This window comes from Protopterus annectens, chromosome 4.part1, assembly GCF_019279795.1.
Source record: "Protopterus annectens isolate FY-2018-M chromosome 4.part1, PAN1.0, whole genome shotgun sequence".
NCBI classification, from domain to species: Eukaryota; Metazoa; Chordata; order Ceratodontiformes; family Protopteridae; genus Protopterus; species Protopterus annectens.
Window position 1 is genome coordinate 681,844,799 of NC_056734.1, and position 26,878 is coordinate 681,871,676.

Below are 26,878 nucleotides of genomic sequence, written 5' to 3' on the forward strand. Positions count from 1 at the left end.
AGTTCTTTTGTTTTCTGTAGTCAGGAATGCCATTTGTTTTACTGTGTCCAATTCCAAGAATGTCCTTGTTTGGGATGGTATCAGCCTTGACTTTTGTAAATTGACTGTGTATCCCAGTGCTTGTAGCAAGTAAATGACCCTTTGTAAATCTGTTGTCAGCTTGCTTTTGTTGTCCCTTGTAGCAGGCAGTCGTCCAGGTATGGGTAAATTTGAATTCCCTGTAGTCTGCAATGGCGATTACTGATGCCAGGCATTTTGTGAATACTCTGGGCAGTAGATAAGCCAAAGGGCAATGCTGAGAATTGATAGTGCTCTGATCCTGCAAGAAATCTGAGGTATCTTCTGCAGATTGGTCGAATGGGGACGTGCAGGTATGCCTCCTTGAGATCTAGAGTTACCAGCCAAGACTCCTTGCCCAGCATGGGAAGAAGCTGCTGTAGGGTCAGCATTTTGAATTTTGGGACAATGATGTATGTGTTTAAGGTGGACAGGTCGAGAATTGGTCTCCAACTTTTTTCCTTTCTTGGAACTAGGAATAGTCTGGAATAGAACCCTTTCCTTGCTCTGCTGTTGGCACTCTTTCCACAGCTCTCATGTTTGCTAACTCCATTATCTGGCGTAGAGCCTCTGTTTTTTGATTTGGAGGTAGATTTGGCATTCCTCTTTTGACTGGTAAAGTGTGGAAGTGAAACCGGTAACCTTGATCTATGGTTTGTAAAATCCACTTGTCTTTTGTTATGCAGTGCCAGTTCCTTGAAAATAAGGTTAACTTTCCGCCTAGAGGAGCTGCTATTTGTTCCCTGGTAGGCGGATTTAGGGTTAAGTCACTGTGGTTGTGCTGATGTAGTGGCAGTGGCTGTGTCTGTGCCTCTGTTGTTACCTTGCCACTGTCATCCTCTGTAGGCACCTCCTCTGGATTGGTTTCTGCCTCTGGACGTCTATTCCTGCCCTTTGAAATTTTGTGGAGTCAGGAAAGGACCAATTTTGGCAGGCCAGTTCCTGCTAAACCTCGGGGTTGAACCTGCAAGAAATCTTTAACAGTTTGAACAGATTTTGCCTTTTCTTCCATTTTCTTCATAACCTGCTGGGCAGGTGTACCAAACAAACTTGTCTTGTCCATAGGAGCATCTAGCAGCTTAGCTTTAACATGATCCGGTAAAGCTTGTTCCTTTAGCCATGCATGCCTTCTTATCACTGTGCCTGTCATGGCTGATCTAAATGAAGCCTCCAGTGCATCATAGCCACATTTTAAGGAATGGTTGCTAACCTGTTGTATGTTATTTACCATCTCTAATACATATTTTTTATCAAGAGATTCATCAGTGGTTAGTTTTTTAGTTAACTGATCAAGCATAAACTCTTGGTATTGTATCATGTGAAACTGACAGTTTAAAGCTCTAGCTGAGAGAGTAGCTGAAGTGTAGACCTTTTTACCCCATCTGTCTAATGACCTTGCTTCCCTTTCAGAAGGGGTAGGGTTTTTAGCTATGGTCGCGGCTACTGCCTTGGGACCCTGGGATATAGTTTCTGGGTCTGCAAGTGGGGCCTTGTAAAGATGGTGATGAGTATCTGGCACCCTGTAAAATCTGTCTGGTTTGGCAGGGGCTGGGGGTAAAGAATCTGGAGCGGAGCAAACATCATTGAAAGCATCATCCACCACAGAGAGAACAGGAGGTATAGCTAAGGGCCTATGCTGTGGGAGGTGCAGAAAGGTCCTAAGTCTTTTCTGGAGTCTGAAAAATCCTGTTGCTGCCATTGGAACTGTTCGCATGGCATGCAAGGTTTCCCAAAGGAGAATTCTTCTGGTGGGAAGCAGCTGGAATGGATTCTTCAGCATCAGAATCTTCAAAATTGGAGAAGGAGCCTCTGGTTGGTCAGTTATGTCTGATTCATCAACAGATTCATCAGAGGACACTGGCTCAGGGGCTCTGCCCTAGGTCTCTTCTCTGGGGCTGAGAGGCCCTATCTCGGTGAGATTGAGTTCCTGTGATTAAAGAAATTAAATCTTCTGCCAAAGAAAGCATTTGCGAAGTAGAAGAGGGCCTGGATGTGGGGGTTTAACAGGCACTGTTTTAGTAGTCTTGGCTGCTTTAGCCCTGGCGAAGGCCTTAATGGACATGGCTGCTGGAGGCCTAGCAGCAGCACGTCCTGGGGTACAGACATCCAAGGATGGTGTCTGATAAGTCAACCACCGTAGTGGGTAAAATTTCTGAGGTCGATTCAAGAGTTGTAGCAGGGCCTCAGTTGTAGGAATAGGTTCAGCTGTACTTAGATCAGTTTTCTCGGTTTAACCGAGACACTCGCGTTTGCTTAACCATGGTTTCGCCGAAACCTGTCGGTCTTTATCTTTGCGTTTTGGTAGATTGGGTAGTCGGAGGATCCGGCGGCATAATGTACGCAAAATCAGAACCGAAAACTGTTCTGCAAACTCCGACCGGCGCCTAAGCGTTGTCCGGTTGAAAGAAGCACAGGCCGAACAGGCTGCTACGCCGTGGGCTGGGCCTAAACAAGGCAGACAGTAAGAGTGGAAATCTTTATGAGGTATTTGTTTCCCACAGGTTAAACAATTGTTAACTTTTTCTGACATCGGCTGAGGCAAGAAAGAGTCCCCAACGGGTACTTAGCTTTAGAAGTCTTTAGTATTCGGTAGAAGTAATCTCTGGATCCGACCGACCGGCACTTGCGAACAGCTTCTGCTTGCGCCACGGCAAGAAAGACTGAGGAAAATGGCGTCGGCTGATGCTTTTATACCCGAAGACCAACAGAGATGACGTCGGGTGGAGTGCGACATCAGCCGAAGCCGGACCCGGACTTTGGAATCCGGCCAACTGAAGGGCTGCCTGACGACAGGACAACCCAGTTGTTATGACTGCAGATGCATCCATGAAGGACATCAAGTGGGTAAGCATTCTTTGCAGTGTGGTTTTGATGCTGTACAGGCCTCTTCTAGGGTGGCTGCCACTGGTTCAGTTCTTCGTAGGCACGCCTGGCTTAAGGATCAGAATTTGTCCGAGCATGTTAAATCTAGAATTCTGGATGCCCCTTTACAGTCTGAAGTTTTGTTTGGTCCCCCTGTGGAGTTGGTTTTGAAGAAAATGGAAGACAAGGCTAAGTCCATGCAGACTGTTAAAGATTTTTTGCAGGTGCAACCTCCAAAGTTTAGTAGAAATTGGCCTACTAAGGGGTGGACCTACCCTTCTTCTGATTCTCAGTCTAGGGGTAGATCTAGACGTGGCAGGGGCAGAGCTCAAAGTACATTCAGGCCTAGAACTTGGAGTTCACCTGCACAATCTGCAGGTGAGGGCAGGGGCCAGTCCTTTCGTAAACAGGCCCAATGACCTGCATTTTCAGCTGCCAGATTCTTCTTCCTGGCAGCTCCTTTGGGAGGAAAGTTAGCACTCTTCAAGCAAAACTGGCTTTTAGTCACCCAGGACAAATGGGTATTGGACATTATAAACCGAGGCTACAAGTTCTATTTCCATACATTGCCTCCTTTCAAAGGCATGCCAGACGTTCCTCCTCGGCAAAGGATAGAGGCTCACAAGCAGATTTCTTTACTTCTTCAAATAGGAGCTATACAGCCAGTTCCTCTGTCAGAAGTGGGACTAGGATTTTATTCTCGCCTGTTTCTAGTGCCAAAGAAAGGGAACACGTGGAGACCAATTTTGGATTTATCTATCCTCAACACTTATCTGGACATTCCAAAGTTCAAAATGCTGACATTACAACAGCTTTTACCTCTGTTGGGAAAAGATCACTGGATGGTAACTCTGGATCTCAAAGAGGCTTATCTTCATGTTCCTATCAGGCCCAGTTGCAGGAGGTACCTGCTGGCTGGAAATTTACATTATCAGTTCTCTGCATTGCCCTTTGGCTTATCTACTGCCCAGAGTGTTCACAAAGGTTCTGGCTCCAGTGATAGCCTTTTTCAGGTTAAGAGGAATACAGATTTATCCTTATTTGGACGATTGCCTGAGTATTGCACAACACAAAGACGAACTTCTGCATCATCTACAGTATGTGATGGTAGTGTTAAGATGCCTAGGGTATTCTGTGAACGAAACAAAGTCCAGTCTAGTACCCTCTCAGGACATGTGCTTTCTGGGTGTGAGACTGAATACAGCTTCCCAGATGGCCTTTTTGACCCCGGACAAACAAAGCAGCCTTTCTCTTTATTTCCATCAAATGTTTCTACAGTCCAGGCTGACTGCAAGGACAGTCCTTCAAGCCTTGGGGTTCATGGCATCTTGTATTCTGGTGCTTCCCAATGCCAAACTGCATATGAGGAAGCTTCAATGGTATCTCAAAAATGTATGGACACAGCACTGCCAAGATCTAGACACTGTCATTCGGATAATACCTTGCATTCAGAAAGAATTTTTGTGGTGGGCTCAGGAATGTCACCTAAACAAGGGACTCTCTGTGACCCGACCAGAGGCGAGTCAGATTTTAACGACAGATGCCTCGGACAAGGCTTGGGGAGCACACCTCAATGGAAAATGGGTGCAAGACACGTGGCCTGTCAGACTTCAACATTTGCATATCAACTTGAAGGATATGTTAGCAGTCCAATTTGCATTGATGGCTTTCAAGGATTTACTTCACCCAGGACAGGTGTTGATTCTAACAGACAACACTACTGTCATGTGGTACATCAACAAGCAAGGGGGAACCCATTCGTACCCTCTTTGCAGGCAAGCGATGATTTTGTGGGAGTCTGCTCTCAGTTTACACCTCAATCTTCAGGCAAGGTTTCTACCAGGAGCACAGAACTCCTTAGCGGATGTGTTGAGCAGACAAATTGTGGATCCTCACGAGTGGAAACTGGATCCTCATGTGTTTCAAAAGTTGACAGTGTTATGGGGGACTCCAGACATAGATCTGTTCGCTTCTCCACTAAATTACCAGTTGCCAAAGTTTTGCACAAAAATGTTTCATCCCACAGCTTGGAAGGTGGATGCTCTATCATTCAGTTGGAGCAATCTTCATGTCTATGCCTTTCCACCTCTGCCTCTCATTCCCAAGGTACTCCTGAAGGCCAGGATAGACAAGCCATCCATGATTCTGATAGCACCGGATTGGCCTCGACAGCACTGGTATCCACTACTGAGGAGTTTGGCAGGAGCCTCCATGGCCTCTGCCTTTGATTCCGCATCTTTTGTCTCAGGAGGGCAATCACTTCCTCAATGTCAAGATTCAGTCTCTGCATCTCACAGCCTGGCATATTCTGTTTTAGACCCTGGAGGGTCTCAGCTTCCACAACAAGTTTTGAATGTTATTTTGGAGGCCAGAAGGCCTAGTACAAGGAAAGTTTACGCTGATAAATGGAGGAGATTTTTTCTTTGGAGCAAAGCGAAGGACTTTGATGTTTCCAAGCCTGACTTAAGTGCTTCTCTTCAATATCTTACTGAGTTATTGGACAAGGGTTTGTCTTTCTCCTCGATAAAGGTTCATGCTGCAGCCATTTCTGCTCACTATGACTGTGACCCTCCTTTATTTTCACATCCTTTGTTTAAGCAATTTCTTAGAGGGGCAAAGAACATAAGACCTCCACGTAGAGCTCCTACTCCTGCTTGGGATCTCAATTTTGTGTTGGAAAAGCTTACTCTACAACCTTTTGAGCCTGCAGCTACTGCCGAGTTAAAGTATTTATCATGGAAGACTGCTTTTTTTGTTGGCCATTACCTCTGCAAGAAGGGTTTCTGAATTACAGGCCCTTATGGCAGTGGAACCTTTCCTGATTTTTCATAAGGATAGGGTATCTTTGCACTAATCCTTCCTTTATGCCTAAAGTGGTTTCTAGTGTGGCCTTGAACCAAACTATTCATTTGCCTACTTTTTATGCAAACCCCAAAATAAAGGGAGAAGATTTTGCATACTTTGGATATTCACAGGCAGTTACGTTATTATTTGAGCAGAACCAAGGGGTTCAGGCAGTCTCAGCAGTTGTTTGTTTCTTTTGCTTTGGGTTCTCAGGGAAAACCTGTTTCAAAACAAACTATTTCTAAATGGATTGGGTTTTGTATTTCTTTCTGTTATTCCCATCATGGTAAGGAGATTCCGGCTGGAATCAGACCTCATTCCACTAGAGCTACTGCCACTTCTACTGCCTTTCTAAGGGGGGTAGCTACAAAAGATATTTTGGAAGCAGCCACTTGGAGTTCAGTACATACTTTTTCCAAGCATTACCACCTTCCTCTTTATTCTAAGTCTAGGGCTGGATTTGCCACTGCTATATTACAGGGCATTTTAGCAGCCCCTAATGCTTTATGATTTTGCCATCCTCCCTTTACCTCTGCTTTGGGATTCTACCCATATGTAAGGACTGCAGCAATGTGAGATGAAAAGGACTGCAGCAATGTGAGATGAAGAACATAGTACAGTTTTGTACCTACCATAAATGTAGATGTTCGAAGATCCGCATTGCTGCAGTCCAATTTACCCTCCCTCCTTCCCCTCTGTAGTTTGACATGGTTATATGGTTTGGGTGATGGTTGTTGTTGGGCATGTTTTTGGGAGGTATCCTGTTTTTGGGCTGTGGCCTTTCTTTTTAGGGCCTTCTGACATCTGGGGCAAGAAAAGACTGAGGATATGACGTCGGTCATGCGCTTTTATACCCTGACGCTCTGATGTCAGATCTAAGCGCCCATGACCGACGTCAGCCTAATACTTTGGTATTCGGGCCGACCGAGGACAGCGGACTACCCATATGTAAGGACTGCAGCAATGTGGATCTTCGAACATCTACATTTATGGTAGGTACAAAACTGTACTGTTCTTGGATTGGGGGACATGGAGAATTGGTATTTTGTTCCCAATGGATATGATGCGAAGCACCCAGCGGTCTGTTGTGATGGACTCCCATGCCGCTAGATGCTTAGAAAAACACCCCCCCCCCGACTGCCTCCAGAGTGGAGCAGCCGGGCAACCCCTCAGGGCTGCTGCGCGGGCCATTCAGAGAAAGGTTCTCTGGACCCGAAATTTCTTGGAGCCCCTCTTGCCCCTAGGGCGACGTCCTCCCTGTCCACCTCTGCCACGGTAGGACTGGTTGTCCGGAGCTGGTTGGGAATGTTGTGATTTTCGGAACCACATCTTCTTCTGACCCTTTTGGTTCCTTGAAAAGGACCGCTGGGGAGCAGAGAAGCGGACTCCGACGGCAGACAACGTCTTCCCGTCCTTCTCGCTCTGGACAAGCGTCTCGTGAACTGTTTTGCCAAAAAGGGCAGAACCATCAAAGGGGGCGTTCGCGAAGGACGCTTTAAAGGGCTCCGTAAAGTCGCAAAGATGGAGCCAGGCCCGACGTCTCATGACTAGGCCTGCTCCGCTGGCCCTAGCGGCTCCCTCTGTGGCGTGGGACAATAGCCGCATAGAGGTGTTTGAAATAGATCTCAGAGTGGCCATTCGGGTGGAGTACAATTGTTTATCCTCCTCCGACATGGACTCAGGGGGGGATGCAGCGTATTCTTTGATAAGATCCCGCTGCATCCTGATGACGTGTGCCATATAGTTCAGAGACCTTACTGAGATGGTCGCTGAACTAAAGACTCGCTTCCCTAAGCGATCCATCAAACGGGACTCTTTGCTCGGTGGATGGACTGAGGGACTCTCCTGAGCCAATTCCCTCTTTGTGGCTGCCGCCGTCAACATGGCATCTACAGGGGGGCCCTTACACCAATGAGACCGGTCTGAGGGGGGGGCTAAGAATCCTATCCAGTCATTTGGGTATTGGCTCCACGGTGTCCGGATCCTTCCATGCCCTGGTGGTAATAAGGTCCACCAGGGGATCGGCTGGAGGGGACACCCAGGAGGTAGACGGGCCTGCCTCGAATGCCTCCAGAAACACGGACTCGTCAGAGGAAGACTTGGGGGCAGACCACCCACCTCTGATTCTTAGCATCTCCATGATGTCTCCAAAAGAAACATCCTCAGGGAGTGATCTTGGGGAGCCTTCCCCTTCCTCCAAGTCCGTGTCCTCGGTTAAGGACTCAGGGGAGTCCACGTGCCTCCTTTTGCACTTATGCTTGCGGGAGCTTCCTCGGGGGGACTGTCCGAGGAGGCCTCGCCAGCAACATCTTGTTCCAATGGAACTGTCTGTGACATCGAAGCAGGCTGTCCCTTTGGCCGGGTGATGGAAGCCTGGCCCAGCAGAGAGGGAGTGCAGGGAGGAGTCGATGCAAGGACCGGGGTTCCGGATGCTCTCAACAGAGCCCTCTCCACAACATTGAATGCCGAGGGAGAGCCACTCTCCAATGGATCCAGTCAGCTCCCACTCGGATCCGATGAAGGATCGTAGCCGCCGAGACCGTCGGATCCAAGGACCAGTGTGCTCCGACCTGGACGGAGCCGAAGGCACACTGAATCCCGGATCCGGCTGACCACGGCTCCGAGAGGTCGGATCCGACAGACTCGAGGGTAGGGTCGGATCCGGCGCCAAGTACTGTCGGCGCCGACCCACCCTGGCTCCAAGGCTGCTCGGCTCGAAGGCCCAACCCGGTAGCGGGTCGGAGAAGGAGCAATTGGGTGTAAAAGGTGTCGAGCTCCCCATGAGGGGAGGCAAGAGCACTCCCATCTGCAGCTGGGCCTGGATGAACCTTCGCATCATCCGTCCAAGTCTGCATCAGATAAACTGAATGTAGATCTCGAAGAGGCCACCGAGGCAGGCCTGGAATGCCGCCGATGACCTCGACGAGATCAGTCTCCTCCTCCTCGGGCCCCGGGAGAAAGAAGGGATCGGAGCCGAGGAGGAGGAGACCTAGAAGCAATGGAGGGAGAAGCCGCTTAGCTGGCGGGGCCAAACGGAGGTCTCGCCCACCGCTGTGGTGCTTCTCCTCCGCTTCTCCTCCTGGCCTCCTGTCCTCCGACACTTTAGCGGGAGTTTGAGTCCCAGTCGGAGGCAGGGGGCAGGAGGGCAACCATCACAGTCTGTGATGGAGCCACAGGAGTAGCAGAAGTAGCGGAGGCCGAAGCTGAATCCGGGGGTAGAAGTCCCGCCAGGACCAGCTTCGACCTCCGTTCTTTCAGTGCCCTGGGGTTGAACGCTGCACAGATAGTACAGCCCGAGGTGAGGTGTTCAACCCCAGCACCCGGCACCAAGTGTGGCCATCAGCCGGGGAGAGCTTATGGCCACACTCGGTACATTTAGAAAATATGGCTTTTGGGGCCCTCAGCCATTCCCTTCTTTTTTAGTTACAAAAAAAAAAAAAAAAAAAAAAAAAAAAAAAAAAGAAAAACAACTACACACACACACAGGCCCCAAAAGACACACAACAAACACTCACACACTAGCGACCAGCGAAGGGAGGGTATTAATAAAAAAAAATAAGGAACCTAACACAGACACACTATACAAATATTACTTTAAACAAAAAAAGTATTTCCTGACAAGAAATAATTCAAAAAGTTAACTTTTTTTGACTTATCTGACAGAGCGCAAAAAGATCCAGCCATCACAAGCGCGGCAAACTAGATCTGAGGTCATGGAGGGTTAGCAGGGGATTATGGGTGAAGGGAGGGGCTAGGAGCTCGGATCCATTAGCTTGAAACAAGTTGTCGGCTCGGATCCGATATCGGATCCGTAACCCACAGGTTGCAGACAAATGAACATTCCTACTTCAGATTATAAGTTACTGTGAAGAAACCACCATGAAACAGAAAAGAAAAAGGAATTCAGGGCATAAACATCAGATAACTTGTATGGACCTGTCAAAACTATTACTTCAGACAGGATGGCTGATCCACAGAATGTTCTTTTGAAATTGAAAGTAAACAAACTTTATAGCAGCATTCAAGACAACGCAAGTGATAAAACAGGCAAAAAAATAGACTTTACATTGTCATATGTTTTTCAGGATAGATAAACAACTAAAGTGAAATACAGCACTTTTTTCCATACCAGTCTTCCAAAACTAATTGTCACTCTCAAATTTCTTCAGAATTGTGGCTAAATTAAGAGAATGCGATACAACTAAAAGCAGTTATATAGCTGCCAATTCTACACACATCAGACACATTACACTCCCTTACTTAAAAGGTACCAAAAGTCAGCTTACCTTGTCATTTTTCACTTTGTACACAGCAGAACCATCTGTGATTGAAGTCTGTGTCTTCTTAAATTTTCCTGAAAGAAGCTGCAAGGGAAAAAATACATAAAAGTTTAAAAGAAGAGATAGGCACTGCCTCAACAAAAAACAAAAACTAGCACATTCACTGTAGCCACATTCACTGTAGCGCTTCTTTAGTAAAGACATTATTAAGTTTATCTTCCCCCAATTCCACATATACTTACTCCCAAAGAGGTAAAACCCTGAAGGTTTTAAACATAAAATGCACTCTACCAACTATATATCTATGCTGAAATGAGATTTGCAAACTTTATCAATATTTTTAGGACTATCATGTCTTCTTATAGAAATTTCATTTAGCTAGAAGTCCTGCAACAAACTGCAAAAAAAGTGTCTACAGACAATGGACCCCTTTACAACCTTGCTCTAAATTTGGTATGGTGGGAGATTTGGTTAGGAACTATGGCTGCAGCAGATGTTAGAAACTTGGGGCCTACCACCAAATTTTGGCTTGGATCTCCCTAACAAGGCTATTCTTAATATTAAAATACATTCAGACATTTCTTTGGCATGGTACATTCACGTCTATCTATAACAGCCAATAAAGGCAACCCTTAAAATCATGAATGACGGACACAGACCATCTTTTACCTGCAATGATCTTAACCTTGTGACAAACATCTATACCACATCCAAGAAGCCAGCGATACGCAGAGCCATTTAAACCACAAAAACTACTTCCAATTACAGTCAAATCCATTACATATCTCTGGTATGGACACAAATTACACCGACAATTATGGCAGGTCAAACCCAGATCCATAAAAAGCAACACTCAAACCCACAATACTAGCTTCTTCTATGAACAATCCCTCTTGCCACAAAAGTGCTCATTCATACAACACTGGCAGTTGCCTGTTGTGTACAAATTAACCGGGCAAATCGAAACAACTATCTTTATTTTTCAGGGTAGCCCCCTAAATCACCCATGTGCAGTGCAAGACACACACAACTCTGACTAAATATATGCCAAATCCACAGCTGCTCAGTACCGGGAAAGGGAAAAAAGACCCCCTGCATAAAATATTTTTTTTATAGAGGTTTTTTCTTTTTTTACATTCCCTTTGAATCTTCGATGGTTTGAAACTCGATGCTCTGGTCTCGATGATCAGAATTTCGATGTTTCAAGCTTTCGATGATTTCAAGTGGAACCATATATATATATATATATATATATATATATATATATATATATATATATATATATATATATACACATACATATATATATATATATATATACACACACACACACACACACACACACACACACACACACACACACACACACACACACACACACACAGCTGTGCTGTACAATAAAACAAGTAAACAATTAAGAAATCACAATAATAGAATAAATAGCTAACTAGAGCAAATATTTCCAATTAAGTTCATGGTTCAATCCCCATGGTAAAAGAGTCTTGTATTTTAAAATAAATAAAAATATATATATTGTTATATAAAGAAGCATTATCAACATAACATCACCAGTTCTAACAAAAACTTTTTCTAAAATTGTACCCTGTATTAAAAAAGAATCACTACCATGTTTATCCATAAAATGCATAGCTGTAGAGCTTTCTGCTCTCTGTTTTGTAATGTCCCTAATATGCTCCTGCAGCCCAACTTTAAATCTCCTCTTACTTTGCCCAATATAAAACATGTTGCAGGAGCATGTGAGACAATATAAAATACCATCAGATCAGTGTCACAAGAAAATTTATTATTCGGTTCAAATCTTTTCCCATTAATTCTACCGAAACTACGAACAATACATTTACATACATTACAATTATTACAAGGTAATGTGCCCACACATTTTACAGGAAACATAACATTTTCATCAGGTACCACAAAATAAGAATTAACCCACTTGCCCCTCAAACTCTGTCCCCTTCTACAAGAGATAAAAAGCAGGCTACCAATTATTTCACTTAACTTACTTATTGTCTCCCCTTAAAAATGACCAATAGTATTTAACTAGCTCACAAATGTAATCACTTAAAATATTGCAAGTTGTAACAAAAAACATACGGTCCACACCACCTTTTATACAAATTTGTCCCCTATTTTTAAATACTTGTGGTTGCTCCACACAAAGTCCAGCAATTTTATTCACTGCATCTGATATGATGTTTCTATCATAACCCCTAGGTAGAAACATAAGTAATGTTTCACGAACTTCCTTACATAAATCAACTTCATTATTACAAATTCTATGTAACCTAACTCACTCTCCATAGGGAAGAGACTTAATCATGTGGGGAGGGTGACAGTTATTACCATGCAGAAACTGGCTTCCATCTACAAATTTCCGACATACGGAAGTTTGAACGAAGCCATCATCATAGCCAGTCAAATGGAGATCTAAAAAAATTGATCATCTTACCATATTGTAGACCATCAAATTCCAGGCCATACACATTGCTACTAGAAAAACCTAATGGTCAGAGACTCCACAGTACAACATAAGCATGTCTTCAACGGAGATCACACAGAACAGCAGCATTTTTTTCAGGTGATCACAATGTGAACACAGAAGTAGAAGGTGAGAAGGCTGCACCCAGCGTAATTGAAGATTTACTTCTCAAGTGGCCCAAATCACATTTACCTTTCCAGAAGAAGCAGAGAGAAAGATTCATACGATCTCTTTAGGGAGACACAGGGGAGACAGTTCATCCTCAAACTTATAACTCATTAGACCACTTAGTAACAAAGGAAGGAGTGTACCAGTAGCCACAGAACTGTTCCCTTTGTTTGGGAAGTGTATGCAGGATAGGCAAGGAGCTGGAAAACTGAAATAGAACAGTGAATACAGATTGCACAGCAGAGCTAAAGCTGTCTGGTATGAGGATTGCAACGTCTTAAACGGATGGGCGTACCTTGGTGAGAACTATACAAAAAAGCTATAGTCTCTGCAACAGATCTTTAATTCAGTGGCTAAACAATGGCAGTTTTCTATGGGACAGTACATGGATCAGTAACTTAGGGCTACACAGGTTAACTGCTTTTGTACTTTTTTGGATGGGTATCAACCAAGTCTGTTAGAACTCTTCCAAAAGTAATAATGACGACATGATCATGCCCATTCCCTCATAGCTCTCAACCAATCAGGGACAAATCTCACGAGACTCCTGGACAAATCCGGAAACTATCAGTGACAATCAGTAGCATTTTTTTTTTTAAAATACTTTTACTATTAACTTAAGACATTGACAGAATAACCAAAAGCAAATCAATACATATTTTCTGAAGTGAAAGAAGTCTATAAAAAGAAGTTATGTACCTACCATAACGTTCCATGTTAGTTGTCTTCATCTCGCCTTCCTTCTTGCTGGTTGGGATCGAAGCCGATCCTCGGCTCTGACTCGGCCATCTTCAATAGCTCGAGAGCTGTTTACTGGCTCAAGGCTACCCCTTATCCCATAATGCCTAGCGATAGCTACCCAGATCTCATTTGAAATAGCTAACTCCAGACATAACAGAATAAACCAGTCAAAAAAATCAGTTGACTATACCTGCCATATTCTCTAAGTCAATAGAGGAGACAAGAGAACATACAGCCAGTGAAACAGAAAAAACTCCTCTCGATCCACTAGGACAGGGGGACGGAGGGTGGGACGCAAGAAGGAAGGCAAGATGAAGACAACTAACATGGAACATTATGGTAGGTACATAACTTCTTTATGTTAAGTTGTCTATCTCGCCTTCGTTCTTGCTGCTTGGGACAGCATCCCTAGCACCTAAAATCCTGGGTGGCTCAGTGGAACAGACTCTTCAGAACAGTGGAATCAAAGTCAGCTCTGCTCCTGGAGACCATATCCAACTAGTAATGAGAAATAAAGGTATGAGGGTTTGCCCACGTGGCAGCTGCACAGATGGAATCCATGGGCAACCTAGACTGGAAGTCTACAGAGGTGGTCAAGGCCCTAGCAGAATGACCTTTTGGTTTAATAGGTAACTGTTTGTTCCTTAACTGACAAATAAAAGAAATAGTGTGTGACAACCATCTGGACAAGGTTACCTTGGAAACTGGGAGACCTTGTTTGCCCAAGGCATAAGAAAGGAATAGTTGGTCCGACTTCCTTACTTCTTTAGTTCTGTGCAGGTAAAAACGCAATTGCCTATGAACGTCCAGTTGGTGTAGTTTGTACTATGCCGTGTTGGTATGATTAGGGAAAAAACACAGTAAGATCTATAGATTGGTTTAAATTATTTTCTGAGCAGACTTTAGGGAGAAGCGAAGGATTAGTCCTCAGAGCAACCCTGTCCTTATGAAAAACCAAGTATGGAGGACGAACACATAGCGCATGAAGTTCGAAGACGCGTCTGGCTGAAGTAATAGCTACCAGAAAGAGCGTCTTCCAAGACAGAAACTTGATAGAGCAGGACGCTGCTGGTTCAAAAGGGGGCAGAATTAAGGAAGTTAGGACTAAATTAAGGTCCCAAAGAGGAGGGGGATCTCTCACTGGAGGCCTAAGAAGAGATGTCCCTCTCAAAAAAGTTTTACAGAGCTTATGAGTTTTGAGGGATTGATGCAACCCACCTGATTGATGAACCAGGAGGTCTGGAATTGGGTCCAGAGTTGATCGAGAAGGTAACTGTGCAGGAATGGGAACCATATCTGTCAAGGCCAGTAGGGAGCAATGAGGATCATTTTGCAACCCAACAATATTGCTTTCTGTATAAGTTTGGGTATCAGGGGGAAAGGCATAAAGAAGTCCCTGGGGCCAATCGTGGACTAGAGCATCGCTGGGTAGGTGACCCGGAAGCGGAAGAAGGGAGAAGTAGTTGCTGCATTTGGTGTTGAAGGGGGTGGAAAAGAGATAGCAGCAAGGCTGTCCCCATTTGCGAAAAACAAGATTCACAACTTCCTGACTCAGAGACCACTCGTGAGGCATGAGAATAGCTCTGCTGAGCCTGTCCGCTATGACGTTGGATATCCCAGGGATGTGCGTCGCAATCAGAAAACGTTGGGAGGAAATTGCCCACTGCCAAAGTCTGAGTGCTTCTTGACACAGGGGGTAGGACCTGGTTCCGCCCTGCTTGTTGATGTATCACACCACTGACATGTTGTCCATCTGAATAGCAATGGTCCCAGAAGGAACAGAGTCTTGAAGGGCTTGCAAAGCCAGGAGCACAGCTCTCATTTCCAGGACATGTGCAGATGGTACTCTTGAGGCTGTCACGTGCCTTGGACTGTCCTGCCCAGATAATGCCCCCCCACCCCACCCTATCAGGGAGGCATCTGTCATCACTGTGGCTACCGGAGGGGGTTGTATGAAAGGTCTGCCCTGAGTAACTAGTGGGGAGACCATCCACCAAGAAAGATGTCTTTTGCACGCATCCGTGATCATGATCATGTCATGGGTAGCTCTTGGGAGAGACCATTGCGTAAACAGAAACCACTGAAGAATTCTCATATGAAAGCGCGCCATTGGGATTAGGAGAATGGCTGCTGCCATGGAACCCAGAGTTTGAAGGATGTACCTGACTTGGATCCTTTTGCTCTGCATCAGAACCTGTACCTGCTGACGGATTGCGGACACCCTTTCTAGTGGTAGCCTTGCAAACATATCCTTTGTGTCCAAGTCTGCTCCTATGTAAGTGATAGATTGACAGGGCAACAAGGCAGATTTTTCGAAATTTATTGTAATGTCGAGCTAGGAGCAGATTGTGATGGTGTAGTCCCGTGCTTGTATGAGTTGATGCCTGGTGGTAGCAGTAAGGAGCCAGTCATCTAGATACGGAAACACCTGGAATCCTTGACGCCTCAGGTGAGCCGTGACCACTGCCATACATTTGGTGAACACCCTGTGGGCTGTGGTGAGACCAAAGAGCAAAGCTCTGAACTGATAATGACTGGCCCCCAGCCGGAAGCGAAGATATCTCCTGGAGCGCCTGTCCATCTTTATATGGTAGTATGCGTCCTGAAGATCTATTGAGCATATCCAATTGTCCTGACCCAGAAAGGGTAGAATGGACTGTAGCGAGACCATCCGAAACTTTGTTCTTTGCACAGACCTGTTTAGTCTGCTGAGATCCAGAATCGGTCTCCAGTCCCCTGTCTTTTTTGGTACTAAAAAGAACCTTGAGTAAGTTCTGGACCCGTGCTGGTCTGCCGGGACTTCCTGGATGGCTCTTTTTTCTAGCAGTTTTGAAACTTCTATTGCTGCTTGCTCCTTCAGATTGGGTGGAACATCTGGAAGGGTCTTCCTTGACTGTAAAGGGGGTTGATGAAAGGGAATTTTGTAACCTCCGGATATAACGGACCATACCCATCTTTCTTGTGTTAAACTTTGGCAGGCTTTTGGTTACAGCGAAAGTCTTCCCCCGACTACCTCCAGAGTTGAGCAGCCGGGCTGCTGGAAGGGCTCAGAGAAGGATTCTCTGTTGCCCTGGTTCTGCAGACCCCCTCTGCCACGAGGGCGGCATCTGTTATTATTGTTTCCCCCTCTGCCTCTGGAGGAAAAATCACTACGTGTCAGGCAAGGCTCCCTGAGATTTACGGAACCAGATCTTCCCACTCTTCTGACCCTTGGGGTAAGGTCTAGAGGGAGTGGAAAAATGGACTCCCATGGCAGAGAGAGTCTTGCCTTCTTGCTCATACCTAGTCAAAGTGTCTTTCACCTGTGGTCCAAAAAGAAAGGAACCATCAAAGGGAGTGTTGGTGAAGGACGCTCGAAAGGGTTCCGCAAAGTTACACAGCCGCATCCACGCATGCCTCCTAAGGGCCACCCCGGTACCTGCGGCTCTACTCACCCCATCGGCTGCATAGGAAATGAGCCTCATGGAGGAGTTAACAACAGAATTAAGCGTCGCTAGCTGGGAAGCTACCTTGACTTGTGCTCCCTCAGCTGTTGGATCTGGGAGGGTATCTCCGAGCTCTTTAAGGAAATCCCTTTGAAGTTGGGTAAAATGACACAGGTAGTTCAGTGACCTCATAGAGAAGGTCGCTGAAGCGAACATTCGCTTCCCATACCTGTCAATCATCCTAGACTCCTTGTTAGGGGGATGGACAGATGAAGAGGTCTCCGCTAACTCTTTTGGTGGCTGCTGCTACCACCATAGCATCAACAGGGACACCTTTCGAAAGGAACTGCTTATCCTGGGGTTCTGTAATAAATTTACTCTGTCTCCTCGGAGTTGGTTCCACTGTATCCGGAGCTGACCAAGCCTTTTGAGCCACCACTGTCATAAGTTGATCGAAAGGTGGAGACACCCAGAAGGTGGAAGGTCGGGAACCGAAGGCATCCAGAAATACAGACCCATCCTCAGAAGGGGCTAGGGGATTCCAGTTCCCCCTCTGCTTAAGCATTTCTAGGATGTCCGAGAAGGAAACCTCTTCAGAGGGGGATCTCGGGGGAACCTTCCGAATCATCCAAGTCTGTATCAGAAGTGACAGACTCTGGGGAGTCAATGTGCTTCCTCTTACAATTTTTCTTCCGAGGGGCCTCTTCTGAGTGATCAGGAGAGGCTTCAGAAGAGGAGGAAACACCCAATGGGGTGTCCTGGAGCATCGGTTCCCTACGCTTAGGGTCTGGAGGAGGAGCAGAGGTTGGCACAAGCACTACAGGGGACAGAGCTGGTGGGGCTGATATTGGAGCTGACTCCGAGGACAGCACACTCCACATGACATCGAAGGCATCCCTGCCATGATGCAGAGAAAGCTCTGGTTCCGATGAAATGGGAATCTTTCTCTGCACCGAGGGGGACGGCTCCGAGGCCGATGTTGGAGCCGAGCTCACCTGCGCCGAAGCTCCGAGAGGGAGAACGGGGTCGGACAAGGGCGCGATGCCACTCGCATCCTCGGAGCCGACGAGGGAGCCCCGGCGCCTAGATCCCTCGATGGAAGGTACCACCGAGGTAATCTGAGCCGACACTGGAACCGAAGGTGAGAGAGTTATCGGAGTAGACGGTTCCAGTACTCTAACCCCAACGAACTCCGGCTCCGAACTCATTGGAGTCTGAGGAGGAACATCGAGAGAAGTGGACGGAGCCGATACCTGTTGAGGAGGGCTGGACAACAATTTAGCTAGTGCCTGCGACTTTAGCAACCTATTAACCACTCTCTCCACATCATGATCCGACAGTCTAGAGGATCGAGAGGAGTACGAGGATCGGTGACTACGCTCGCTCTAAAGTAAAGGAGACCGAGGAGCCGAATGCACAGACTCTAGTGAAGGAGACCTCAGCCTTCTGTGGCTTCGCGACGGCTCCGAAGCAACTGATGGAGCCAACGGGGAGATTGTCTTGTCGGTGCCAGCCGGAACCGACGTAGAAGGTAAATCCTGAACCGAAGATGGCTCCGAACTTGGAGCAGACGGCTTAGTGGATTTAGGGGATTTCACTGGCTGTGAGCTCTTGGCCGGTGAATCCTGGGGTTTTAAAAGACCCCAAAGAATAAGCTTATTCTTACGCTCCTGCAGGACTCTTGAACTAAAGGCATGGCAAATAGAACAAGAGTCCTGCAGGTGCACAGCACCTAAACAATAGACGCAAGGAGTGTGCCCATCTGTCAGACATTTTCTGACAGCACGAGTCACACTTCTTGAACCGAGAAACCTTGGATTCCTTTGACATACTTAACAGTAGAAAGAAAACCAATTATAACAACAATAACAAGAAGCAATATACAGTCTACAAAAAACACACCTACTAGAAAGACTATAGCTAAAGTTTTTTTTTTTTTTTTTAAAAGATAATAGGAAAGCCTCTAATTTAAATGGCTAGCCTATAAGAAAAAAGCAGAATGAAAGCCTCTAACTTAAATGGCTAACCTGACAAGAAGAGGAAGGGGGGAGGGGTGGGGGAGAACTCTCTAAGTTAAACGAGTTCTACAAAAAAGAAGGGATACTATAAGCTAAACAATTATCTATCACAGAAAACAAAAACTATCGCTAATAATAAAATACTAGAAAAGTTAAATTCTAGCGAAAAAGTACACAAAAAACTCTATACAAACCTGATGACACCTCGCAGCTGAAGCGGCAAACAAGATTTGGGTAGCTATCGCTAGGCATTATGGGATAAGGGGTAGCCTCGAGCCAGTAAACAGCTCTCTAGCTATTGAAGATGGCCTAGTTGGAGCCGAGGATCGGCTCCAATCCCAACCAGCAAGAACGAAGGTGAGATAGACAACTTAACATCTCTAATTACTGTCACTATTTATCGAGCGTACTTCAGAGCTAAAATCAGAGATGCCCCTGAAAAAAAATCAGAGACAGTTGACAGGTACAGATACCCGTGTTAAGAAATGCAAATTGTCAGAAAGTGGAGAGAGGAGGAGGTGGGCAATACATGAAACTCAGGAATGGACAGGATTGCTCTATTGATTAGTACTTACATGGGGAGCTCCTCTGTACTAGCAGCTTTCCAAACACAAATGGCTTACCATTTGTAGTTATATTTGGCTATATAGAGCCAACTCTTATGCTGCCAAGCAGTGGAATGTAAGGCACATCAGCTGTGGAAAGCAAACAGTACTAGTTTTTTGCTGAGCCACTCAAGGCAAACTGTATGTAGAACAGAGGGCAAGGAATGATGTAGGAGGGCTAAAATGCACAAGCAGGTGGTTGCTTAAAATGGGTGTCTTTCTATGGAAATTGTACAGCATGGCTGTACATTAATTAAAAACTAAACACATTTGGCAATATTACCAAATGAAAAGTTATTTAAGTTATATTCATTAGTTAAATCTATTGATAAAGTTAGGAGCTAACATTCTTACAACTGGAAGGAGGGAAGGGATGCTAACTACAATAGATTAGTACTAGGCTAACTGCCCCTTGGAGCCATTTTAATCCTGAAGACATAAATCTGCAGGTTTAGTTAACAATCAGATATCAGAATCAAACTCTGTACCTTGTATCTGTGAAATAAAGACCTTAACCATTATGCCAACCCCTCACCCACTGATCGTGGTACAAGCTAAGGTAGCAGGTGGGAGTAGCCTGCAGTGCAAAGCTGAGGAATTACATAAGAGAAATAACAGCTACTCTTAGGTAGCAGGAAATTATTCTGGTGTTATCAGCTACAAAATAACAGGCTTTTGTTAGTTGAGTATACATACCTGCTACAAATATTACCCACTAGAACAGCAAGTGGAGACAAGAAAACTTAAAAAAATGAGAGATGCCTAGTCTGGCTCAGTGGTACAGCAGAATGAAGGTTTTACTGCAACCCAGCTGATCAGGGTTTGATACGCAGCTCTGACACTGGAGCAGTCAGAAAGGGAAGGGGCATGGCCCTTTTCTCTCTCCCTGAGGGAGATAGTTTTGTGCAGACTCAGGGACACACTGGGTAGTGCAATCTCCATGGTCCAGACCAGACAGACCACCACTCATGCCCCAAGAGAAGATGGAGGGCCATCTGGAAGGAACGCCCCAGAAGAAGTGAGGAGACCTCCTCTGTAGACTTCCCGTTGCATGCCACTCCCCACTGCCTAGCTAAGAGTGCACAGTTAGTTCCAAGAAGAAAAGAATAAAAAGCAAACTGCCCCTGATGGTTGTCTAAATAATAGTCCATTCTGGTCAACCCTTGCACCACTGAAGGAGAACAAATAGGCAGACTGGGTGGGAGGGGGGGGGATGACCAACAGACAGCAGAGGTAAAAAGCCACACAAATAGATGCCTAGAATTCTTGGGGGGAGGTGAAGTAGAGCAGTTGTTGCCTTAATAGCATACTTTAACATAAAATTTCCCATATAGTAATTAAGTCAGGAAGATGCATTTGACAAGTTACAAAATACAGGTAGTATGTGAAATTAAGATGTGTAACCAGGAGATAATACAACATTTTGACTATTCTGTTAGGGTGTATATTGCTGTAAAGATAAATGGTAGAAATACCCATTCTAAACCTAGTATTATCCTAATGGTACCACTTTTGCAGTCAGCAAAGGCTTGTTAAAGGCTGGGAGAAACAGTAAGAATATTTTAGCTCTAAAGGGGCTCTTCCTTCCCTGGAAAGGGAAAAGAGTGGATAAAGGTATGAGCGCCTGATTTTGATGGGAAAGAAGAGATTCAGTTAAAAGCAAGATACATAAGGGGGAAATATGTACAGAAAGGAGATATAATGTGGAAAAGCTAGAATTTACTTTCAGTATGGTAGATGAAACTACAGGCAAGAAAATGCACATAGAAGGGAAGCACACTAAATAAACAGGTATTAGAAAAGTTAAAGGTGCTTGTTACCCTAGTTATGCATAGACTGTATATAATTGTGGCACTGTCCTGTCCTAGTAAAGGTTAAATGCCTCTGCCACAGAAGGGCAGAACTAAGAGTTCTAAATATGGAACAGAATTTTTTATGTTTGGTTAAAGCAGAACTGACAGGGCTTGAGTTATTCTGCCATCACACAGTCACTACTTGGGTTATGCAATGAAGTTATAGTTGTTCAGTGATATACATATATCAGACAAGGGAAGAGAGAAAACTGGAAATAACAGAAGCCTTTATAACTGAAAACCAGGACCCCAAGAAAGTAAATATACAGAAAAAAGGCTACAAAACTGCAGAAACAAGAAGATACTTTCAAAACACCAAAAAATGTGCTTGACAAATAAAGCCTAAAAAGGAGGATTTCCTCCCACTGTCGTCATAACCTTAAGGAACAATCTTTAGAGCCAAGAAAAAAAAGTGGAGATTCAGACTTTCAGGAAGAAAAAAAAGGACTGCAAGGCTGGAAGGGGGACAAGGTCCCTTAAATAGTCACTCTGGCTTGTTGTACTGTCCTTTTTTGGGGGAAGGGGTCCTGATTCTTTCCGGAACCATCTTGCTATTTTTTCTCAAATGTCTGTTTACTTTGTTTTTTTTTTTTTGCTAAAACTGCATGAGGAGTTACAGAATTCATTAGAAAATTTGGTAAATGAGGGCTGACAAACCTTAGAGATTCTCTCTAATCTTACCTCATTCATCACAATTTTGATAACCTCTGCAGCAGATGAAATAAAGACACAATCTCCAACTAACTATAAGGAGAGTTTAAAATCTCATTTTCCACATCATCATCAGGGAGGCCCTGACAACGCAGCCAGGCAAACCTCTGCAAAGAAGTACCAGTGGCCATAGCCCTGGAAATACATATCTACAGAGTCACACACACGTACGCACACGCAAGAACACATGCACAAACACCCACAAACGCATGCATACAAATGTGCGCGTGCACAAACACGCTCGCACAGTAGTAGTCACTCTGGCTTGGACTGTCCTTTTTTGGGGGGGGGGTCCTGATTCTTAATGGAACCACCTTGCAATTTCTTCTTAAAGGTTTGTTTACTTTGTTTTTTGCCAAAACTGGATGGGGAGTCACAGAATCCATTAGAAAATAAACCTTAGACAGACATTCTCTCTATAAACTTACCTCTCTCATCACAATTTTTGATAACCTCTGCAGTAGATGAAACAAAAACAAAATCTCTAACTATAAAAGAGTTTAAAATCTCATTTTCCACATCATCATCAAGGAGGTCCTGACAACACAGTCACGAAACCTCTCCAAAGAAGTACCAGTGGCCATAGCCCTGGAATACATATCAATTGAGTAAAACACACGCACAAACACAGTAAACAATGAGCTGCAACTTGAACAATGGAAGAAACTAAATTTAAAGCAGGTTTTTCCTCAAAAGAAGAAACCTTTTTCCTCCCATACTTTTCAACAATTATTACATCCTTGAGGATTAGAATTAACCACATGTTTAGCAGCAGTATGATTAAATAAAGTTAAAGCTGCTGCGTCAGGTTTGGGAGGAGTTTAACTTAAAAAGCCCGAGGAACTTTATACATTCTATTTGCCTTTTCAGGGTCAGCAGATTGATTATAGACAGTGACACACATCCTCCACAGCTGATATAACTGGGGGAATGGGTGAAGAATCTGTAACAGCTCAGTTTTTCTGAGGGACTGAGAAACCTCAGTGTTCGCCCACTGAAAACACTGGCACATTCTGTAAACTGTCAGAGAGAGAGAGAGAGAGAGAGAGACTCTCACAGGGAGAAAAAGAAACTGAGCTCTTCTTAGAGAAGGTAATAAGAAAACTGAGCAGAAAACTCCTATCTGCCCCTTCATCCTCCTGCCCGGATTCAAAACCATGAATCTCTTACAGAAAATAGGTATCCCCCTCTTTCTTTTATCAATAACTACATTAAAAGAAAGATCAACAGCATGAATTAAACTCGGATCCAGACCCAGTAAACTACTCCTGTCTAAGGAAATTTGAGGAGGCGTAGATACAAGTTTAATTTTCTGTTTCTTTTTGACAGGAAAAATAGTATTATTAATGGCAGCAGCTCCCCTAGAAATGGGCACAACATTCTGAATGAATAGTAAAGATTCCCCATTCCCTCTCCCTCTCTGCTACACCAGAGGGATCAGAGGTAAAAGAGGAGTGTTCTGTGGAACAAGGTATGGTCACCGGAGAGTCACTCACCTGCTGCTCAGGCCCACAGAGCTTAGGCAACTACAGCAGTGATCAATATTTTGAACATTTTTATCAATTATATCCTCCAAGAGATCAGATCAATCGATACCCATTTTTACAGCTCTTCTTCCTTCCTGTCATCCCAGTGCCCCACTTCCTTTGTAAGTCAACCAGCACCTCTGTCTGCAGTTCATCCATGTCTCCACCTTAATCCCTTTTAGGGAACAACCCCAACAGCAATATCACCAGCCTTGAGTGATGACATCTGGTGGACATGCCCATAGAAAAACACACCCTACCAGGGATGAAAACTTTCATCCCTCCTTGCTGCTCATCAGTTGCTGAAGCGACTGATCAAACCCATGTCAACAAGGTCATAGTCAGGGCTTTATCCTGCTATATCACCAGAGTGGCTTTGAATTCCCATTCTTGAGTGACAGAGATCAGTTTACTTATTTGGGAGTGGTTACTTCAGGGAACTTGCGACAGAAAAGCACTGCTATGACATACCTAAAACTTTTTTCCAAAATGAAAGAACATACTATTACCCCCCCCCCCCCCAACAGCCAAGGCCTTGGTCTGGTATGGGCTCCTACTGATAGTTTACGAAATGGGAGAGATAAGTACAGTTACCCTTTTCTTTCTCTGATACATTAGGGAAGACATCATTTATATGAAGGAGGAAGAGGTAAGCCTCAGACATAATGGAAAATGTTTTTTGCTTTTATCCACAGTGGGAAGTGGTGAGGGTCTAACTTTTGACCTACACTCTAGGGCTGTTATTCTGAAACAGTTTTACAAAATTAAATGTGAATATTTACCTAGCTGCAAGGAACAATTTTCATTTAAGGGAGTTTAAAGGTATCAAGGGGCTTTACTCCCAGTTAGCAAAAGGCTGTAAAAGATGAGACAGCATGTTACTGCTATTTTGGAAAAAACACCACAAGAAAGTAACAAGGCCTCTTAAGGAAACGGACAGCATCAAATTTCTGCGGGAATTGTTGCTCATAGGGCAGAGAAAATATTGGGGGGCAAAGGAAGGGCTATAAAAAGATCACATATTACTCCAAAAATAAAGTATGAAAAGACTTTTACTGAGCCAGAAAATTTCTACACTTGGAACAGTTTAGGCAGAAATATGAATAAATGCAAGATCTCAAGCAATGGTATGATACTCTCAAAAGGCTGGAGGGTAGACTAAAGCTAATTAAACCAAAGGACAGAATTAAAGGTAAGCAAGTGGTATATATTAAAGAGCTGATTAACAGGACTTGCATGACAGCACTGGGGCACAGGCAAACAGAATTCCTTAATTAAATAAAGGAGGATGTGGGAAAGGGATGTGCAAATCTCAGATGTAGAATATAAAAGGGTGAAGTCAGAATCTAGGTACACTACAATACCTAGACATGTCAGATATTTTTTAGGGGGGGATGCAACAGTGATTATTTAAACATTTCTACACACAGTCATGGCTGGCTTAGTTTTTTGGAGGGAGGAGTGTAATAAAAGATGTTGGAGATAAAACTCAGAATAACTGGGGGACCGGAAATACATTCTAGACTTGTAGAAAATTGGATGAATTTATGCAGAAACTGCAAACAATAATGGACAGGGTGATCCCCAACACAGTCCAGCTTACACTGAAATTTTATAACTGGGGGACCGGAAACACATTCTTGACTTATAGAAAATTGGATGAATTTACGCAGAAACTGCAAACAATAATGGGCAGGGTGATCCCAAACACAGTCCAGCTTACAGTGAAATTTTATCTGACTTAAGACTAAAGGAAAAGCATAAAAAGGTAGAGGGACATGGAAACTATTAACCTCTACCCAGAACAGAGGATGTTCTAGTGGAGATAAGCAAGTTAGAAATAAACAAACATTGCAGAATGACAGAGTATGTTAAGGAGGTGGTCCTTCTGCAGATTAAATGAGCGACTTTAATAGGGTCCTGACATGACAAGATCATTTAAGAAACACAGAAGATGGAAACAGAAAAAGTACAGTTTTGTACCTACCATAAATGTAGATGTTCGAGGATCCACATTGCTGCAGTCCTAACTATTGGGGTAGTCCGCTGTCCAGTCGGCCCGAATACCAAAGTATATGGCTGACATCGGTCAGGGCGCATTAGACTGACGTCAGTACGTCAGGGTACTAATGCGCATGACCGACGTCATATCCTCAGTCTTTTCTTGCCCCAGATGTCAGAAGACCCTGAAAAGATAAGGCCAAAACCAAAAACTCCAAACATACCTGCACCAAAATTATGTACAATATATACAAAATTACCAGAATATAACCTCACCTACACAACCACCCCTAAACACAGAGGGAAGGAGGGAGGGTATGGACAGCAGCAATGTGGATGCTATAACATCTACATTTATGGTAGGTACAAAACTATACTATGTTCTACATTCCACATTGCTACAGTCCTAACTATTGCAGAATCCCAAAGCAGAGGTAAGGGAGGCTGGCAAATCAGAAGGAAGCAGGAGCTGATAACATGCCTTGCAAAATAGCTGTGGCAAAACCAGCCCTAGACTTAGAGTAGAGAGGAAGGTGGTAATGCTTAGAGAAAGTATGCACTGAACTCCAAGTAGCTGCCTCCAAAATATCCTTAGTAGCCACCCCCCTTAGAAATGCTGTTGAAGTGGCAGTAGCCCTAGTGGAATGAGGCCTAATCCCAGCTGGAATCTCCTTGCCATGATGGGAATAACAAAATGCAATGCAAAACCCAATCCACCTAGAAATAGTTTGTTTTGACACAGGCTTGCCCTGAACTCAAAGCAAAAGAAACAAACAACTGCTGAGACTGCCTAAAATCCTTAGTCCTGCTTAAATAATAACGCAATAGCCTGTGTACATCTAAAGTGTGCAAAATCTTTTCCCTTTATTTTGGGGATCTGCATAGAAAGTAGGCAAATGAATAGTTTGGTTTAAAGCCACACTAGAAACCACCTTAGGCATAAAGGAAGGATTAGTACGTAATGATACCCTATCCTTATGAAAAATCAAAAAAGGCTCAACCGCCATAAGGGCCTGTAACTCAGAAACCCTTCTTGCAGAAGTAATGGCCAACAAAAAAGCAGTCTTCCATGACAAGTATTTCAGTTCAGCAGTAGCCACAGGCTCAAAAGGTTGTAGAGTAAGTTTCTCCAACACAAAATTGAGATCCCAAGCAGGAGTAGGAGCTCTACGTGGGGGTCTTATATTCTTTGCCCCTCTAAGAAATTGCTTGAACAAAGGATGAGAAAACAATGGTGGGTCACAATCATAGTGAGCTGAAATTGCTGCAGCATGAATCTTAATGGGG

At 44.5% G+C, this 26,878-nt stretch overlaps 1 protein-coding gene across 1 annotated transcript in view; it reads right to left on the reverse strand.

Moving 5' to 3' along the window:
* The window catches only part of SRPRB (SRP receptor subunit beta), a 437,229-nt gene that overhangs the window by 352,079 nt on the left and 58,272 nt on the right, over nucleotides 1–26,878 (reverse strand). The window contains exon 3 of the mRNA XM_044070458.1: nucleotides 10,050–10,127. Within this exon, the coding sequence (XP_043926393.1) occupies nucleotides 10,050–10,127 (78 nt within the window). The remainder of the gene's footprint in view (nucleotides 1–10,049; nucleotides 10,128–26,878) is intronic.